Here is a 20,219-nt window from a genome sequence, read left to right on the forward strand (position 1 = left end):
GTTACCCATGAGGACTATGCCTCATGGTTAACACATGTCTTCTAGTATATAAACTCTCTAGTTCTCTTAGTTAGTTTCCTCACTTCGTTCTTAATTGTTCACAACGCTATACCAAGTCTCAGTGCAAATACAAATATCTTTAATTATCACTCAAAAGTCTAGCTCGAAGTTCACAAAGCTACAGGCGAAGAACTCTTGACGTAGTCGCGAGTTGATTTCATCGACCACAAAGACGCTGAGTACTGGACGACACGTCGCTTGTATCACGTATAGTCCATAACAGAAGAACGAAGTCTTGAACACTCCAAGGCCCGCTATAACGACTAGCTATGGCCGAACAAATATTTCAGTCTGCCTGGCAGGCTATCGTACAACTCTCCGGATTACCATCCACACCCACCCTAGCCAACGGACTTTTGGAAAAATTATCCGAGGTCCACACCATAGTCTTCTTGATAGGAGTAGGAGCGATCCTATATCAGATCTGGGGACTAGCCAACAAGGCCATCATCACAATCAGTGAAACCCTCACGGAAACTGCCCCTCATGTGGAAGGAATTAGTGGGGGCACTGCAAAAATGGCGACTGGCTTGGAAGAAATGTTGAAGAAGTACGACGACTTCCTTACTCTGGAGAAAGCCCGGAAAGCGAGGGAAGAATCCAAACCCAAGTTGGATATTCCCAAGCCGCCCAAATTCTCGGGAAAGGCGGAAGACGTCGAAACCTTCATTCAAGCAGTGGAAACATATCTGGATAGTAAGAACGAATATGAAGCTACTGCAAGAATCCGATACATGGTTGCACTTGTGAACGAAACGGAGAAAGACAAGACCCGGAACTGGGCGTCCATCGAGTATAGAAAAATGACTGAATACAAGAAGAAGTGGCTTGAGGCGAAGGAGGCTCAGAAGACGGATCCAACCTTCACTGATCCGGAAGGATACTACCAGTCATGGGATGATTTCATCAATCCAGTTCCGAAAGTATTTCTGCCTACTCCCAAATAAGGAAACCGCAAAGAAACAGCTCAAGCAACTCCATATGGGAAAGAACACCTGTGACTGGTACACGGGAATGTTCAACAGCTATGCGGAAGCCACCGGATACGGCGAAGAATGGGCCCTAGACCAATACAAGGCTGGACTAAATCCCGAGCTCCGACTAAGAGTTGCCACCCAATTTGCTGCCAGACCCGCGGAACAAAAGAAAATTCCACCTACTCTCCAAGAATGGAAGGACGCCGCCATGGAAGTAGATAGAGAATGGCGAACGGAGCGGGAATATCGCAGCGAGCCACAGCAGAAGGTCAAAGTAGTCTACCGGGACGCCCCACAAACGGCAAAGAAGGAAGAAAAAGATCCGGACGCCATGGATGTTGACGCCATCCAAACAAAGCAGCCATCCAACACACAAAATGGAAAATGCTTCATCTGCAAGGAGAAGGGACATCCGGCGCGAGCCTGCCCAAAGGCCAAATGCGGAATCTGTCGACAGCTAGGACACACAACGCGAGCCTGCCCCAAACATCCTGATTCGGGAAGCTCAAATATTCGAGCCACAACAAAGGGCGAAGGATCCGAGGAGGATTTTTCATAGGGGACATCTTAAGGTCGATGGAGATCGTCCCCGAACTGTCAATTGGAACGGCGACGATCACCACCCGAAACAAACGATCGATCGTTCTACCAATTGAAATACCCGATAGTGGCATCGACACAACGGTCCTGATCGACAGCGGAGCGGATGACCTATTTATCCACCACCGGATGGTTGACAAATATAAAATTCCCACAAAAACACTTAAAAACCCCATCAAAGTCCGAAACGTAGATGGAACTGCAAACAAACAGGGGACCATCTCACAAATGGTTGAACCCACCATCAACATTAATGGACGACTACAAAAATACACTATTTACGTCACAGGATTAGGAAAATGGGACTTCATCTTCGGGATGCCCTGGTTACAGAACGAGAACCCTGACATCAATTGGAAGCGAGGAGAGGTCAAATGGAGAAACACCATCTCCCCAACCATGGAACAAGACGATCAAGATCTTCTCCTCGCCTTCATAGAAGGAAAGGCTACAGAGGAAATCAATGAGAAATGGCTCAATGTGACCAGCACCGAAGAAAGAGACTCCGATTATGAACCACCTCTTGAAGAGGACCTCAAACTCAAAATTCCCCATGCTTTTCATGAATTCCTAAGTGTCTTTTCAGAAAAAGCATCAAACCGGTTCCCGGAAAGAAAAGAGTGGGATCACGCAATCAATCTCAAGGAAGGCTTCAAACCCAGATCATTTCCCATCTATAACCTCACACCTGCCGAGGAGGAGGAACTCACGAAGTTCATTGACGAAAATCTAGCGAAAGGGTACATCCGTCATTCAAAATCACCAATGGCATCACCCATGTTCTTCGTGCCAAAGAAAGACGGAAAGAAACGCCCATGCCAAGACTACAGATACCTCAATGAATGGACGATAAAAGACGCCTATTGTTAGACTCTACGGAACTGCGGAGTCTGCGGAGTCGAAGGGACCTTGGCCTCAACGTATTGCGTTGTGCCCACGCTGGTGGTATATGGTCCAACCCGAAAGGAGAGGGGAGGAGAGGGGGAGAGAGACGCGCCTTGCGGCGGAAGACGAGAAGAGAGAGGAGAGAGCCTTGCGGAGCGGAATCAGGAGCACTGTGCGGATATGCGGAGTATGCGGAAAAGCTCTAGCAAGCCTGAAGGCTCAAGACTGGACAGAGGGGAAGTTCTGTATAAGTCTGATTCGAGATTCCGGATGAGTATCTACTACAGAAATCTAGCTAGCTTATATATCTGTAGATACTCTGGATATACTCTGGGACAAGTCTGGGACAAGAGAAAGAACTGAGTCATAAGAAATGCGGAATACCGCGGAATGCGAAGAGGATGAGTAAGACGATTCCAAAGAACAATAGCAAAGCAAGGGAGGGAGTCATAAAGAAGTGTAAGAGGTCACATGCAGAGTCTGGGCGCCTAGAGGGCGGTTACGAGGTTTCTCCGCACGGTCCGCACCGGCCCTCAGTTGCGGGCCGTGTCGGTCCGCTGGTACTTGCGGGCTGCGGACTTGCGGATGCGGACATCCATAGAGCGGACACATGCGGGGAGTCCGCATGTGCAGGAGTGGGATGGAGGTGCGGAGATGTGGGAGATGCGGGATGCGGAGAGATGATGGCGAGTGCGGGGATGTGCGGAGATGTGCGGGGTCATGCGGGATCATGTGAGACTGTGCGGGGGGTGTGGGTCAAGGCTGGTGGGTTGTGGGTAGATGTGGGTGGATGTTTGAGACCCTAACAGTGCATGTGCAGGAGTGGGATGGAGGTGCGGAGATGTGGGAGATGCGGGATGCGGAGAGATGATGGCGAGTGCGGGGATGTGCGGAGATGTGCGGGGTCATGCGGGATCATGTGAGACTGTGCGGGGGGTGTGGGTCAAGGACTGGTGGGTTGTGGGTAGATGTGGGTGGATGTTTGAGACCCTAACAGTACCTCCCTGTTAAGGCCGAGCCCTCGAGGCTTGTGTTAGGACTCGGTCCATGCACAGAATCTGATGTCCGCATTTTGCAACTCGGCATCATCAGCATGCTTGTGACTCTGCGGTGCGTTTGCGGAGAAATGAAAAAATAATTTCTTGTCCTCTTGAAGTGGAAATAGAAAGTGCGGACAGGAAATGAAAATGAGGAAAGAGAAGCGGAGGCAAGGGAGAAATTGAAGCATAATGTGCGGAGGAAGGGAAGGCATAGTGAAGCGGAGGAAAATGAAGGCAAGTGGAATAAGAGGAGTAAGCGAGAACATCAAGGAGAGAGGAATGCGGAACAGGAGAAGAAAGTCAAACAGGTAAGGCATAGAGGAGCGGAGGAAGCATAGAGAGGAAAGGAGTAATGCAGAACCACGAATTGAAGAGAAAGAAGTGGAAGAAACAGGATGCGGAAAATTGCGGAGAACGGAGAGACGAAGGTAAAACTTAGGAAAATAAAAGGAAACAGAAGAGAAGAAGAAATGCGGAGTCAATTGCGGAATGCGGGGGAATGCGGGGAATCACCAATGAGGACCAGGCTTGTCTGGGTACCTCTTGTGAAACTCTCCAACGATCTCTTGAGCGTGTTCAAGCTCTGTGGCAAGGAGCCAGCTTCGTTCCTCGTCCGTATTCTCGTATCCGCGCCACCGCACTTCGTACAGGAGCTTGCAATGTTTGCGGCGACGATCCAATTTGGAGTCGAGGATCTCCGCAATCTCGTATTCAAGTTCCCCATCCACCTCGATTGGAGGCGGAGGCGGTTCGTGGCGATGCGGAATCTGAGAGGTGTAATGCGGTTCGAGCATTGAGACGTGGAAGACAGGGTGAACAGCGCGGAGAGAGTCGGGGAGGCGGAGAGTGTAGGAAACCGTTCCAACTTGGGCAATGATCTCGTAAGGGCCAAAGTATCGTTCCGAAAGCTTCTTGGTAGGTCTGGTCGTGCGGAAGAACTGGGCCTTAACGAAAACTCGGTCGCCCACCTTGAAGTCTGGCGGAGGTAAGCGCTTCTGGTCCGCATAGCGGCGTGCGGACTCCTGCGCGCTGGCGATACTGGTGCGGAGGTGTTCGTGGAGCTCCTGCAGATCGACCGCAAAGTCGCGGGCTGCGGAACTCGCAAGATCGCGTTCAGGGTGAACAGAGATGTTCGGATGATAACCCTTATTGGCGAAGAATGGCGAAACACCAGTTGTGGCACTAGGCGCATTGTTGTACGCAAACTCCGCAAGTGGGAGGAGTTCATGCCAGTTGTCCTGCTGGTAGTTACAGTAGGTCCCGCAAATACTGCTCAAGCGTCTGGTTGACCCGCTCTGTCTGTCCGTCTCCTTCTGGGTGATAGCCGGATGTGAAGTGGAGCTTCATGTCCAGGGCTTCCCCCAAACTGCGGAAGAAGTGGGAGACGAATTCGGAGCCGCGGTCGGAGGTTACATGGCCAGGAACACCATGTTTGGAGAAGACATGGAGCACAAACAGTCGCGCAAGCTCTGCGGAGGTGAGGCGGGAGTCTGTCGGAACAAAAATGGCTTGTTTGGACAGTCTATCCACCACCACCAAGATATCTGTGTATCCGCCGGATGCGGGGAGCTGTTCGATGAGATCCATTGAAATGGAGTCCCAGGGGCGGAGTGGAATAGGCAGGGGGCTTCAGCAAACCATAAGGCTTGTGACGCGGAGACTTGTTGCGCTTGCAGACTGTGCAGGAGCGGACGTAGTCCGCAACAAAAGTGCGGAGTTCCGGCCAGACGTAGTCGCGGCGCACCAGCTCAATCGTCTTGTTCTTGCCGTAGTGTCCCGCAAGCGGATGGTCGTGTTTGAGCTGAAGTACGCGGAGGCGGAGTGCGGAGTTGTCCGGAACGTAGATGCGTCCGTCCTGGCGGAGTATACCATCTGCGGAGAGAGTCCAGCAAGGGTTGGAAGGTGTGGGGAGGTGTTTGGAAGCGATTTCGTCCGTGGAGTAAGCAGCCTTGATGTCCTTGAGGAGCGCTCCCTCATCAACTACGACCGATGCGCGGAGTGCGGGGAGCATGATCGAAGTTGCGCGGAGCGATGCGGACAGCTGCTCATTGGTGAAGATGGGTCTGAAGTTGTGGGGATTGACTGACGCGTAGTCACTACCTCCCTGTTTAAGGTAGACGTCCCAACGTCTAGTGAGGGCATCGGGCTTTGTCCCCAGCTTTCCAGGACGAAAGCGGATGACAAGGTTGAACTGGGAGAGGTACTCCGACCAGCGCGCTTGCCTGCGGGTGAGGACCTTGGAAGTGGCGAAATATTCCAAGTTCTTGTGGTCCGTCATCACATTCACAGGCTCCGCAGATCCCTCGAGGTAATGCCTCCAAATCTTGAAGGCCTCGAAGATAGCCAGGAGCTCCTTGTCGTGGACGTCGTAGTTGAGCTCCGCAGCTTGGAAAGTGCGGGAATGGAATGCGACGGGGTGGATTTCGCCAGAGTCGAGTTGTTGGGACAGGATGGCGGCAAGGGCGTAGTCAGAGGCGTCAGTTTCCACAATCAGGGGTCGGTCGGGTTGCCAGTGCACCAGGATGGGTGCGGAAGTGAATGCGGACTTGAGGGTTTCAAATGCGGAACGTGCGGAGTCGCCGAACACGAAAGGGGTGTCTTTGCGGGTGAGGCGGGTAAGCGGAACAGTGATGTCGGAGTAGTTATGGATGAAGCGTCGATAGAAGTTGGCAAAACCGAGGAAGGATTGTATATCCTTCACAGAGCGCGGTTCAGGCCAGTCCTGGATGGTCTTGGTCTTGTCCGCAGACATAGTGAGGCCTGCAGGCGACAAGATGTACCCCAAGTATTCCACGCGCTCCGCATGAAATTCGCATTTCTTTGCGGAGGCGAAGAGACCATGCTTCCGCAAGCGGCGGAGGACTTCCTTGACGTGCTTGCGGTGGTCCGCCAAGTTGTCGGAATAGATGAGGATATCATCCAGGTAGACGATGACACTGACATCAACCATGTCCGCAAAGATATCGTTCATGAATCGCTGGAATGCGGAGGGCGCATTGGTCAGCCCAAAAGGCATCACCAGCCATTCATACGACCCATAACGTGTGCGGAATGCGGTTTTCCACTCATCCCCGTCCGCAATGCGGACTAAGTGGTAGGCATGCTTCAGGTCAATCTTGGTGTAGACCTTCGCGCGGCCGGGTGCGTCGAGGAGATCGGAGATCAGCGGAAAGCGGATAGCGATCTTTCTTGGAGATGCGGTTGAGTCCGCGATAATCGACGCAAAGGCGGAGCGATCCATCCTTCTTCTTGACAAAAAGGATGGGAGCGCCTAGGGGAGAGTTGGAGGAGCGGATGAAACCAGCCCGCAAGTTCTCTTCGAGGAACTCACGGAGTGCGGAGGTCTCCGCAGGAGACAGGGAGTAGAGACGACTGGGTGGAAGCGGAGCGGCGGCGTCAAGCTCGATCTTGAGATCGTAAGATCGATGCGGAGGCAAGGTGTAGGCCTTGGCATTGCTGAACACGTCGGCAAACTCGTGGTATTCCTCTGGAACAGAGGAGAGGTCGACAAGTTCCGCATCAACTGCTGCGGCGCATGCCCGCACCACATTGTCGCTCTGGGAAAGGGAAAGGGAAAAGGAGTGTGAGCCACGCATCGCGGATGCGCGGCGGAAAGCGGCTGCATTGACAAAAGAAATCGGAACTGGATTGCTGGTGAACGCGCAAGAAGGGGAAGTGGGCGGAGCACTAGGCTCCGGTGCGGAGAGAGGCGGAGGGATGCTGGAGGTTGCGGAGGTCTCGACGTTTGCGGCGGCGAGTGAGCTCAATGCGGAGGAGTTATCGGATGATTCGAACGAGAGTATCTGGCCTCTGCGCCAATCAATCAACGGATTGTAACGGGCAAGCCAGTTGTGTCCTAGAACCAACGGATACAGGGCATCCAGGGTTGTGATGAAGCACTTGATATGGAATTCCTCGCCTGAGGAGATGCGGAGCGTGATGTCCGCAGCTTGCGATAACCAGCGCGAAATGGTTCCATCGAGGAGTTTAAGCGGAACAGGCGGAATGTCATAGAATTCGATATTGTGCTTGGATACAAATGCGGAGTCGATAAAACAGTCCGTACAACCCGAATCAATCAAGGCGCGGAGTTCAGCAGAGTCCAGAGAGGAGGAATGAGTTGGGGTGCGGAGAATCGAAAAGAGAATGGAAAGAGCATTGGGATCAGAGAGGGCTGCCGCATTTAGTCGGACCTCAAGCCTTTCTGCGGCGGAGGCGCAGCCCTGAGGGAAAGGCGAGGTCACAGGGCTGCTCAGTAATTTCCCGACTGAGGGGAGTCGGAAACCTGCGGAGCGGACGCGTTGGCCCTGCGGGCACGGCGGGTGCGCGGGCAGTCCGCTGCGCGGTGTCCTGAGGCAGCGCAGACAAGGCAGAGGTTGTTCCGCATGCGACGTTCGCGCTCCTCAGGGCGGAGGCGACCATTAGCGTCCAGGTTGTTGTTCCAAGGGCGCTGCTGGCCACCGCCTTGACGGTTGTTGCGGTTGCCGCCTCCAGAGGAGTTAGCGGAGGAGGCGGAGGGCGCGGACGTGGAAGCGTGCGGAGCGGAGGGTTGCCGTTCTTGCGGACGGTGGAAATTGTTGCGGGAATGAGGGTGACGAGAGTGGTTGTTGCGGAAGTGTGAGGGGGCGGAATGATGCGGAGTGGAGCTGGAAGAGGAAGGACCAGGGCCACCGGAGGAGTGATTGTTGCGGGGGTGCGGAGCAGGGTTGGATCTGCGGTTGGTGGAGCGGAGTGCGGCCTGCTCCTTTTTGATCTCCTCCTGGCGATCCAGGTAGCGCTCGTCGATCTTGAACACCTCAACCTGGGAGGTCCGCAAGGGTTGCGGGGTTCTCCCGCTTGGAGAGCTCGTTCTTGATGCGGTCAAGGAGTCCATTGTAGTACTGGTCGCGGAGCGGCTCCTCATTCCAGTTGATCTTCGCCGCAAGCTGATTGAAGGCCAGGTTGTACTGGTAGGCGCGTCCGGTCATCTTGAGCGCCTTGAGCTTGCGGGTTGCGTCCTTGATGGGGTCCTTGGGTCCAAACACGCGGATCAGTTCGTCCTTCCATGCGCGGAAGCTCTGGAACCAATCCGGGACTCGAGCGTCTCCGCGCGCGCGGGCGGCCGCAATCTTGTCGCCAAAGTAGGCATAGGCGTCGCCCTTGAGATAGGTGAGGGCTGTTGCGACGCGGTCCGCATCGTCGCGGAAACCGTCCTGGTACCTCCCGAAGTAGAGGGTGAGCTGGGTGATGAAGTTGTCGAGTTTGTCTGGGTCCTCCCCATCGAAGGGCTCAGGGGGTCGTGCCTTGGGGCCCTCGCGCGGCCTTGTGAGTGCGGCCTCCATAGTCCGCGCGAGGCGGCGGTTGGTCCGCGTGAGGCCGGCGAGGAGTCGACTGAGGAGTTGCGGAACGTCCGGTTTGTCGTCCGCATCGGAGTCAGATGAATCCGAGCTGTCATTTCCATCGTCCGCAGGGCCGCCGGGTGGACCGCCGGGTGGGGGCCCTCGATTCGGCTGAGGAGGGCGACCCGGGCCCTGAGGTGGTCCGTCTCCGCCCTGCGGAGCGTCTGCGGGTGGCTGCCCGTCATCCGAGCCTGGAGGGTCTCCACCCCCGACAGGCGGGACAGCAGGGGGTTCGTAGGGCGGAACTGGGTCGTTGGAGCCTCCCGCAACCGCGTTCTGGAGTAGCGATGCGGTGCGGAGGGGTGCGGGTGTGACATAGGATAGGTCCGCCGGTGCAGGCGGTTCATCGACTGTTCTCCCCTCGCCGGAAAACGGGAGTAAGGCGGCGGTGACAGTGGCCTCCTCTCCGCGTTCCTGCGCTGACTGTGAGGAGAGTCCGCCTGGGAATTGCGGAGTGTTTGCGGGTGTGGTCCGCGTCTGGACCTGTGTCGCCATTGGGTTTCGGTAGGCAGAGGCCGATGTAGCGGGCCCAAGGAAGGATGCGGGCGGACCCCAGATTGGCTGCTCCTGGGGCCGCGGGGCGTCAGGTTGGCGGAAGTTGGGTGAAAAGGGATTGTGGAGGGGGTCGTCGATGACAGGCGGATGTCGACGATGATGTGTGGAGATTGAGTAGGAAAACTCCGGAGGGGTTTGCGGACGTTGGAACACAATAGAGTAGTTAGTGCTCCTGGTGCGCATACCACAGCGTGCGGATCCGGAATCTACTGTTAGACTCTACGGAACTGCGGAGTCTGCGGAGTCGAAGGGACCTTGGCCTCAACGTATTGCGTTGTGCCCACGCTGGTGGTATATGGTCCAACCCGAAAGGAGAGGGGAGGAGAGGGGGAGAGAGACGCGCCTTGCGGCGGAAGACGAGAAGAGAGAGGAGAGAGCCTTGCGGAGCGGAATCAGGAGCACTGTGCGGATATGCGGAGTATGCGGAAAAGCTCTAGCAAGCCTGAAGGCTCAAGACTGGACAGAGGGGAAGTTCTGTATAAGTCTGATTCGAGATTCCGGATGAGTATCTACTACAGAAATCTAGCTAGCTTATATATCTGTAGATACTCTGGATATACTCTGGGACAAGTCTGGGACAAGAGAAAGAACTGAGTCATAAGAAATGCGGAATACCGCGGAATGCGAAGAGGATGAGTAAGACGATTCCAAAGAACAATAGCAAAGCAAGGGAGGGAGTCATAAAGAAGTGTAAGAGGTCACATGCAGGTCTGGGCGCCTAGAGGGCGGTTACGAGGTTTCTCCGCACGGTCCGCACCGGCCCTCAGTTGCGGGCCGTGTCGGTCCGCTGGTACTTGCGGGCTGCGGACTTGCGGATGCGGACATCCATAGAGCGGACACATGCGGGGAGTCCGCATGTGCAGGAGTGGGATGGAGGTGCGGAGATGTGGGAGATGCGGGATGCGGAGAGATGATGGCGAGTGCGGGGATGTGCGGAGATGTGCGGGGTCATGCGGGATCATGTGAGACTGTGCGGGGGGTGTGGGTCAAGGCTGGTGGGTTGTGGGTAGATGTGGGTGGATGTTTGAGACCCTAACACCTATCCATTACCCCTAATTTCGGACATTATGGACCGAGTGAAAGGAAAACGATACTTCACTAAGCTCGACGTCCGATGGGGGTATAACAATGTGCGCATCAAAGAGGGAGATGAATGGAAAACGGCATTCAAAACCAAGAAGGGACTCTTCGAAGCATTAGTCATGTTCTTTGGGCTCTGTAACTCGCCCGCAACATTCCAAAGGATGATGGACCACATCTTCATCGTTGAAATCGAAGGAAGACTTGTTATCATCTACATGGATGATATATTGATCCCCGCAGACACCCCCGAAGAATTGGAACACATGACTAAAATCGTTCTCAAGAAACTCAGGGATAATGATCTATTCCTCAAGGTTGAAAAATGCCAATTCGCCCAGACACGAATCGAATACCTCGGTATGATCATCGAACACGACAAAATAATGATGGACCCAGAAAAGGTCAAAGGAATGGCCGAATGGCCCACTCCCACAACGGTGAAGCAAGTACGATCCTTCCTAGGGTTCGGAAACTTTTACCGAAAGTTCATCATGAAATATTCCGAGATCGCCAGACCTCTAAATGAACTCCTGACCAAAGAAAAGGAGTTCATTTGGACCGAGGAATGTGATAATGCATTCAAGACCCTGAAACGGTGATTCATCGAAGAACCCGTCCTCAGAATGCCAGACATGTCCAGACCATTCCAAATCGAGTGTGACGCTTCCAAGTACGCATACGGAGTGGTTCTCACACAGGAGGACGAAAATGGCAAGAGACACCCGGTAGCCTTCCTATCGAAAACCTTCACTCCCACCGAACGCCGATACGAGATCTACGATCGCGAGCTCCTCGCAATAGTACGATCCCTGCAAGAATGGAGACACTATCTCCAAGGATCAGAATTCGCCACCCACATCCTTTCCGACCACAAAAATTTAACCTATTTCAGGCAACCACAAAAACTCAACGATCGACAAGCCCGGTGGTCCCTGATACTGTCCGAATACTACTATAATCTCAAAAATATGCCCGGCAATAAGATGATTCAAGCTGACGCCCTTTCTCGAAGACCCGATCATATTCCGGAAAAAGACGAAAATGACCTACCAACTATTCTATTGAAGGAAGAATTATTTATCGACAAACTCGATACGGATATCTCCATAAATTTGATTGACCTCGAACTCCAACAACGCATCAACCAATCAACAGGAATGGACCAGACCGCAATCGAGGCCATGAAAACCCTAGTCGAAGACGGATCAAACGAAATGAAACAAGGACTCCACGATTGGACGGTCATTACCGAAGACGGAAAAACCACACTCTTCTACAAGAACCGACAATATATTCCGAAGGACAATAACATCCGAAGAGAGATTGTCCAACGATATCACGATGCTGAAACCGCGGGACACCCTGGAGAATTAGAAACATTCCATGCCATCAAAAATCATTATTACTGGCCCGGAATGAAGATGTTTATCAAATCATACATCCAGGGATGCGCGCAATGTCAGCAGTTCAAAATCAAGAGGAATCCCCATAAGATCTCCCTCATGCCCATAGAAGGGAATGATCGACCATTTGGTTATGTCATCATCGACATGATCACGGATCTTCCGGAATCAAACGGATACGATTCGGTCCTGACCGTGGTGGACCACGGCCTCAGTAAGGGGGTGATCTTTATTCCAACGAAGAAGACGGCAACTGCTGACGATATCGCAAAACTTCTTATGGAAAATCTCTTCAAACGCTTCGGATTACCGGACAAAATCGGTTCTGATAGAGGTCCCCAATTCGCAGCCAAAGCTCTCAGAGAACTGTTCTGTCTCATTGGAATAGACTCTTCACTATCCACGGCTTATCACCCACAAACACAAGGAGCCATTGAACGAGTACATCAGGAATTGGAGACATACTTATCGATCTACTGCATCACAAACCAAGAATCGTGGGCAGACAAACTAGCCCTCGCTGAATTCACATACAACAGCCGAAGGCATGCAGATCGAAAACACTCTCCATTCGAACTCATCATGGGGTTCCAACCCAAGGCCTTACCAACGACGTTCTCCAAAACTCAATTCCCATCGGTGGAAGAACGACTCAGGGCTCTGGAAGAAGATAGGAGAGAAGCTGTGGCAGCACACGAGCTTGCCAGATCGAGAATGGCCCAACGAATCAAGGGGACACCAAGACCTTTCCGCAAGGGTCATCGAGTGTGGCTGGAAGCAAAAAATATCAAGCTCCCATACTCCAAGAAAATGACAACAAAACGAGAAGGTCCTTTCGAAATCACCGAAGTCCTGGGACCAAACACGTTCCGCCTCAAACTTCCCCTGACCTGGAGAATCCATGACGTCTTCCATGCAACTCTACTTTCTCCGTATGTCGAAACAGAAACACATGGACCCAATTACACACTCCCTTCTCCCGAATTGATTGATGGAGAAGAAGAATACGAAATCGACAAAATCCTCAAACATCGAGTCGTGAGGAATCAACGACAATTCTTAGTATCATGGAAAGGATACCCTCTCTCCGAAGCAGAGTGGAAAAAGGAAAAAGAACTTTCCCATGCTAAGGAACTCCTCAAGGCGTACAAACGAAAACACAAGCTCACATGAGGAAACCACATGCCCAACATGCACATCTCATAAACCGGAAACATGAAAACCTCAAGGACGACATGCACCCTTATCTTAGAACATGAAGACAACATGAGGCGTTATCTTGAACACCCTCAAACACATGCCCATGACATCAACCAAGAAAACACGAGGACTTAGACTTAAAAGAAGAGAGAAAAAACTCGATTGAAGAAACAACAAACTCCCCAACTTCACTCGACAAGCTACTTCCACCCAACACCATGTCTGCTCCCCAATACAACTACTTCGCCCCTGCTATGCCCGTTCCCCCTCTCAATGAAGAGGAATCCCTTTCATGGTTACCAACGCCCAATACGCTGTCCGACTCGAGAATAGACTTCTCGAGACCCCTGGTGCTGAGCCCGTTGCTCGCATCGTCTCTATCGGGCACATGATTGCCCTTATCATCGCCCAACTCATGGGCATAGTCAACACTCTTCATCAGTTCGTCTTCGGGATTCACGAACACCTTGTACACCGTCCCGAAATCACCGATCTTGTACTGGAGCTTCGAAACCCCCAACCCGAAGCTCCAGGCCCCCAACTCTATCACCACGTTCCCCAACAATCTCCCCCACCTCCTATGCCCATTCCTGACGATATTCCCTTGCCCATTATGCAACAACCACCTCAACCTCGTATGCCAACTCCCGGACCATCCTCCAATATCATATATCGGGCGACTCTACGGGATACTTCATTCGACCCCAACGATCTCCCTCCTCTCCAATACCCTCCGACACCGACTCCCCCATCTGCTCCCCAAAAGGAGATCATCGACGTCGACGACCCCACCCAGCCATGGAACCAACCTTTAGGTTCCAAACTAAACCCAATTTGGGTTCGCGACTTCATCTCCCGCCTTCAACAAATCGGAATTCCAACTTGCAACCTTTGTCACAAGACAGGACATCTCGCTAGCCGTTGCAAAGGAAAAGGTAAACTCCAGGAGTAGTTTAGTTCTAGTAGGGGGGTAATGTTACGAACATATATGCTTACTATACTATATTACTATACTCGCCTCACCTACACCTTATGTTTTTCATTCCAACTCATAGTCTTACTCATATTACTGCGCATTATTGATTACTGACTGATACTTATTAAAAACACACAGAAACCTACATACATTCCGCGGAATACGCATGTTACCCATGAGGACTACGCCTCATGGTTAACACATGTCTTCTAGTATATAAACTCTCTAGTTCTCTTAGTTAGTTTCCTCACTTCGTATCTAATAGTGTCACACGCTATACCAAGTCTCAGTGCAAATACAAATATCTTTAATTATCACTCAAAAGTCTAGCTCGAAGTTCACAAAGCTACAGGCGAAGAACTCTTGATGTAGTCGCGAGTTGATTCATCGACCACAAAGACGCTGAGTACTGGACGACACGTGCTTGTATCACGTATAGTCCATAACATTGACGGACTGTCGATATTCCACGATCAAAGCTGAGGCACTTTGAATTTCCTCAGAGAGGATTTCGCATCCTCCGTTGATCCAGTGCTGGTGCTGTTGACTATTTATGAATTTGCGATCTGACAATCCCATGTAGACACTGACCAAGAAAGAAAGCTCTGCCTTGTCGGTGTCTCTCAAAATATCCCAACATAAATCCAGATCCTCGACCCATCCATGACAAGCGAAACGAGACAGATATGCCTTGATGAGGCAGCACTTGGCTTGTACCCGGATGTCCCACTCGATTTCACCATCGTTGACGACGTTCCCCAACTGAACAATCGCAGCTTCAAGGATGTCGTCCCCACGCTGTCCGCGATTGACGACCATTCAGGCATTATGTCGTCGCCCATGATCTTGGCCTCTCCTGCTAGTGAAGTCGTCAGCCTTTTACTCTTGTAATTGATTGTGAGTATACTTCACCTTTCTCCATCATTGTGCTCAATTGAGCGAGATACCAACGGACATGGGCGCTCGTGCGCTGCAAGCCGTTGCGTACACGTGGATGCGAACTTGGTCGCCTGACCGAGCTATTTTATCAGTAAATTACCGCTCGAGGGCAATTTGGAGGTTCGCGTGATGTGGGTATTGTCAAAAGCCAGGGGGAAGGTAGGTATCCTACATGACTGAAGGGAACAGAAGGAACATCACCGGCCTGACGCGCTGATCGCAGTTTCCAGGTTTACATCCTCCAGACTTTCTTCACAAAGACAGGTCGAAGATAAGTACAAGGTCTCGACTGTACTTTAATGCGTTTATAATTATATGGCACATATAGTGGGACTAATTACATGCCATGGTTCTCGACTTCAGCACCAGCAAAACCTGTAAGCAATGTTCAATTAGCGCCAAGTTCCATTGAATTTGGAGAAACCTCACTTCTGGTTGTTCACCCACTCAACATTCTCCGGGCCATACCACTTCATGCATGGGATATGCCTGTCCAGTGTTGTGGTGACACCTCCCGCCTCGTGTGCGACTGGTAGCAGTTCCTCTGGGAGGTTCCACACCTCCAAGGTCTCCATACAGAGAGCTTTGCTGTATTCCGCGATCTGTGCAAGCAATTCTGAGATCAGAGTAGCTGGGGCGTGCAACCGGGTTATGATCATCTTCCCGGCACGAGGGTAGTAACTGAAAGTCCATGATGCGTACGCATGACTGGATGCGCCCTGCTCCTCGCCGATGGCCACACCAAAGAACTGCGGCTTCGGGTCCTGCTTTTCTATGAAAGAGTGGACGTGGAGGTGTTGGAACTCGCCTAGACCACTCCCGGGAATGAAAGAAAAGCCGGCCTGAACACCGTCCCTCAGCTGCACTTGGGTCATCTCCTCTCGGATTGCTGATGAATCCTTCTCCCAGACTGCAAGGATACAATCCCTGTCCAGCCACTCCCACTTGATTGCTTCCTGCGCTGGTCGGTCCTTGGCCCATTTAGCCAACGGGTCTACCTTCCAAACAGTTGAAGCTCGATTCTCCGCTGTGACCCAACCATCGTCGGACTCTTGCAGTAGTCCACAAGATTGGTAGAATCGTGTGCCGACAACACTGTACAGGACGGACACAGACCCATCTCCTAATCCTTCGTGGCGGGTAGGCGGGGCGCCCCACTCTTGAGGGAATTTTGGAAGTGCTTCTGGTCTCAAGAGAACCCAGTGTAAGAGTTGCATCATGTGCTTCCTGTAGCCTTTCTTCCTTTTCTCTGGAGGAGTGTAGACGGATGCGATTCCATAACCCACGCCGGTTTCTGTTGAGGAGTTGGAACCGGTTCCTTTCGTGATGACCACTTCTCGGCGGAAGCTGAGAACGGTCCAATTAGAATAGACGAGCGAATGGGCAGTGAAAGGGCGTACGTTTTACAGGCACACATGAAATCTAATGTTGTTGGGTCGTCTCGAGGTGCGAGTACCCTGAGATTAGATAAAGCAAATAAGCGCTCCTTAGAGATCATCTCGAGCGAAATGTCGCAGTGTACGAACCATGCTACAAATTGACCATCCTTCCCAACCGTGCTTCTCTGAACTCTGGCATCTCGCCCAAGGTATTCCTCCAGAGTCATATACTTGCCCCATTGCTCAAAGGATCGCTTTTGCGCCTCTTCAGCTTGTGCGGGTTTTGCCATGAACAGCGAATAGCGAGACAGATCGGTAGGCATGATGAAGGTTACTGTGACACAGAGAGTAAAGAGGGCAGTAGGAAGACGAGGTTGGAGTCAGATAGATATTTGTTTGATTAGAATCACAGCTCAGCAGCCAACCTGAGGTCTTGGAGGGGCTTCCGAAAGAAATTGCATTACGATAATCGCGGCAGTCCATGTGGTATCAAGACGTCTACTTACTATTAGCGCAGCACAAGAGTGCAGGTCCAGCTTTGACAAGAACGAGCTAAGATTGCAGTTACAACTTGAAGGCTGTTACTTGGGCATCACTGTCCGTCGGATTGCGACCCACTACTAAGTAAACTTCCTCCCATCGAGCCATCGCGATGCCATGTCCAAGAGCTCTTCAGGCTTATCGTAGGGCGCCTGGGGAAATGGGTATCAATGAGTATGGCGTTGGCGGTAGAGGGGAAACACCAACCATGTGTCCAGCACCATCAATAGTCACTAGGACGGCTCGGCTTAATTCCCAGAATCCGTCTGCAGGTGGCTTCCCGCGAGCAATACCACTTCGTCCAGTGGCAATCTTGTCGCCCCCGAATAAGGTGACGTCCGAATCTGATTCCGAGTTCCTGTCTGTTTTCCGAACTTTATGTAAGTTAATGCTCCAACCAAGGGGTCTGACTAGAGTTATTCGGCGACGAAGGGCTCATCTGGTTCCCATTAGTACTATTCGTAACGTGCAACTGGAACGTGAACAGCTCGAACCATCGCGAGAACCTCTTCTTACTGTCTTCCAATGCCCCAATCAGGACTGCGGGGTTCACAAAGCCCATGAGGGTGTTGGTGCTCCCCTGGTAGTAGGCGGAGAGGTGAGTCTGGATTCCGCTGAGGATTTAAGAGGTCTGAGAGTCCTTTTTGTTGACGTTGTTGAATTCGTAACGATGGATGGGGTTTACTGTCAAGGAGCCAGCGGGGGCGAATTCCTGAATTCCAAGTCCGAGGCCGGACTTGTCACGTTTTATGCACGCTCGTCGTTGTTGACAATGACGGCAATCACGTCTCTCATCTTTCCCTGTCGTCAAACGACCTACGGACTGGCCAACGCGCAAGACTGGGCTCAGCACGTATTTGGATGACAACGAGAATCAGTTTCATGAACTACACAGCCTACAATGCCCAGCGGCTTTTCGATGTTCTCGGGTGCGAGTACAAGGTCTTTGCGGCTCAAGCCACACTAGGAGAAACGAGGTCAGTTGGTTTGGCTGAGTGTCGTGAACAGCGGGTACGAGCCCCTATTTTTCCTTTCTTATCTTATCGCTTTCATTTCCCTTATCACTTCCTCTTCATTCTCATTCTTGCCTTTATTCTCGACACGGACACTTTCTCCCATGGAACACTGCCTTGTTATGCCCTTCGCCCTACGTCTTATTGTTCTCTCCATTCTTGCACTGCCTCGTTACTCCGTTATTGTCTTCTTCATTCTTCGCACAGCCTTGTGACTCTCCTTTAAGGCTGAACGCGGGTGCACCTGTACGGGTACCTGCACCCTTGACACAGGTACCCATGCCCTCAAAATCCATACCTGCACCCTTACAGGTATTTTTCAACAGGTACCTGTTACCTGTGGGTCCTACCCATGGGTACCTGTTGGGCACAGGTCCTACAGGTACCTAAAGGTAAACCTGTAGGTACCTGCTAAAGGGATCAGTTAGAAGTCAATCCCCTCAATTATCCGTGGCTGTGGACCTTAATTAATAAGTGCATTCATTCTCTAATATGATAGATATTCATTTCTGAGCAGTTTTGAAGCATTATTACAGTGGACATGGTCACCAACAGGCTGGCAGGTACCCACCCACAGGTATCTGTGAGGCTAAAAGCTATACCTGCACCCTTGCGGGTATTTTGGCCACGGGTTACCTGGACCCACAGGTCACATACCCATGGGTTTCTTGGCAGGTCGGGTCAAAGGTACCTGTGTACGACCTGCACCCACGTTCAGCCTTACTCTCCTTATTGTTCTTCCGCATTTCACCATCTGTTCGTCATCTTGACTCACTGTGGCTATGTAGACTGTAGAATAGGTATATAAGCTAGGTAGAACCCTCTGTACTTCCTCAGCTTGACCTCTTCGTCAATACACCGCTTCAGCATCCATCTGCCTTAGTCGCTCATCGCTCTTATCTCGCTCTCCGCTCTCATCTGCTCCGCTCTTCTGGTCTTTGGTTTGGTTTAGTGTTCGCTCTTCGCGACACTGAGACAATGGAAATGGGAACATGTGCTGACCGTCGTTGCGAATCTAATCACAGTTTGGTGTTTCAAAATCCCTATACACACCCAACGGCCACACACATGTGTGTCAATATGCGGATAAAAACGAAATAGGGCAGTGAGTCTTGATTTTCGGGTATTGCAATACACTCGAGTACTTAAGTACCTTTGAATCTCCATTTACAGACCTCCGTCCTATCCTACTCTCTCAATACACAAGCGGCACTTGGAAACAAATTCAGTTTTCGTATACCCACCTGGTCTCTTTCGCCCAACGGTTTTTCGGCGTTTGGAAGTGCTCGAACATGTATACAAGACGTTTACAAGGCAGGGAAAGGCCTGTGGAACGAAAGTTAAACGAATCGGTGAGTTTTGAATTTCGGGGTCATTGTAATGAACAGGAATGCTTACCTCTCCCCTTCCCTTGCAGATTACCGCCCTTTGAATTCCTGCCCGAATTATGATGGTACTAGACGTCCAACACAAGGTTTGTTTTCCTTCAATTTGAAAGTAAACCGATTGCCAACCTGTTTACAGTTGCCAATGCACCTGGTCGGCGCAGGACTGAAACCTAACGCAACGCAAGTGCTTACTTGGAACTCGACGACCATCTTCTGCATCCGATTCATTGGGTCTCGGGCGAGAGCATTGGATGCCTTTCGGTCTTACGCACGCTTGAGATCAACAGAGCCGGTGCATTTCGAGGAAATACTAGACACATTGGCGACGAAGTACGTATCTTTGTCAGGGGCCTGTCAATCCGTCCGTCCCATATCCGTTTATCCGTCTATCCGTCTTCCGTTCAACAGTAGGCGACCAATACCTGACATGATCAGCTCTATATATAGTGCCAGCAACCTATCACCGGTTAAGGTGATAGCGGCCTTTTTGGCTCAGTTGGTTTATCGCGAGTTGCTGGCGCAGTTTCTAACAATCTTCTCCTTTCTCAATGGTTACAGATTGCTTACCTTGGGCTTAAACCACTCCAGGACGGTTTTACCAAGCGTATTCCGCATTCAATGACATTGGTAGACGACGGACGGTGGAAACGCGCGACCTATTGGAAAGAAGATGATTCTGGACGTCCCACAGCACCTCAACTTCCGCCTTCCTACTCGGAACTCCTCTCCCTCTCCTTCCCACCCATCGCAATCCTCGCCTTCTTCGCCTTCTTCACCAACCCGCGCGCCTCGGTGTGCACCCG

At 51.7% G+C, this 20,219-nt stretch overlaps 3 protein-coding genes across 3 annotated transcripts; all 3 read right to left on the reverse strand.

The window, feature by feature from the left end:
- Positions 1–14,586: 14,586 nt before the first annotated feature.
- On the reverse strand, positions 14,587–14,976 carry CC1G_12155 (hypothetical protein; the record flags this gene model as incomplete). The annotated part of the gene is made up of 2 exons (XM_001828262.1): positions 14,587–14,697; positions 14,749–14,976. The coding sequence occupies 2 exons, from the start codon at positions 14,974–14,976 to the stop codon at positions 14,587–14,589; spliced, it is 339 nt and encodes a 112-aa protein (XP_001828314.1).
- A 545-nt stretch (positions 14,977–15,521) lies between these two features.
- Positions 15,522–16,798, reverse strand: CC1G_12156 (hypothetical protein; the record flags this gene model as incomplete). The annotated part of the gene is made up of 3 exons (XM_001828263.1): positions 15,522–16,443; positions 16,497–16,553; positions 16,623–16,798. The coding sequence occupies 3 exons, from the start codon at positions 16,796–16,798 to the stop codon at positions 15,522–15,524; spliced, it is 1,155 nt and encodes a 384-aa protein (XP_001828315.1).
- Positions 16,799–17,095: 297 nt separating this feature from the next.
- CC1G_12157 (hypothetical protein) lies at positions 17,096–19,626 on the reverse strand (the record flags this gene model as incomplete). Its single annotated transcript, XM_001828264.2, has 12 exons — positions 17,096–17,167; positions 17,223–17,377; positions 17,532–17,595; positions 17,836–17,855; positions 17,916–17,978; positions 18,234–18,404; positions 18,686–18,719; positions 18,888–18,964; positions 19,052–19,071; positions 19,273–19,354; positions 19,427–19,484; positions 19,609–19,626. 12 exons carry the CDS (start codon positions 19,624–19,626, stop codon positions 17,096–17,098), a joined length of 834 nt encoding a protein of 277 aa, XP_001828316.2.
- Between the last annotated feature and the right edge of the window lie 593 nt (positions 19,627–20,219).

This window comes from Coprinopsis cinerea, assembly GCF_000182895.1.
Source record: "Coprinopsis cinerea okayama7#130 chromosome 1 map unlocalized cont3.1, whole genome shotgun sequence".
Taxonomy (NCBI): domain Eukaryota; kingdom Fungi; phylum Basidiomycota; class Agaricomycetes; order Agaricales; family Psathyrellaceae; genus Coprinopsis; species Coprinopsis cinerea.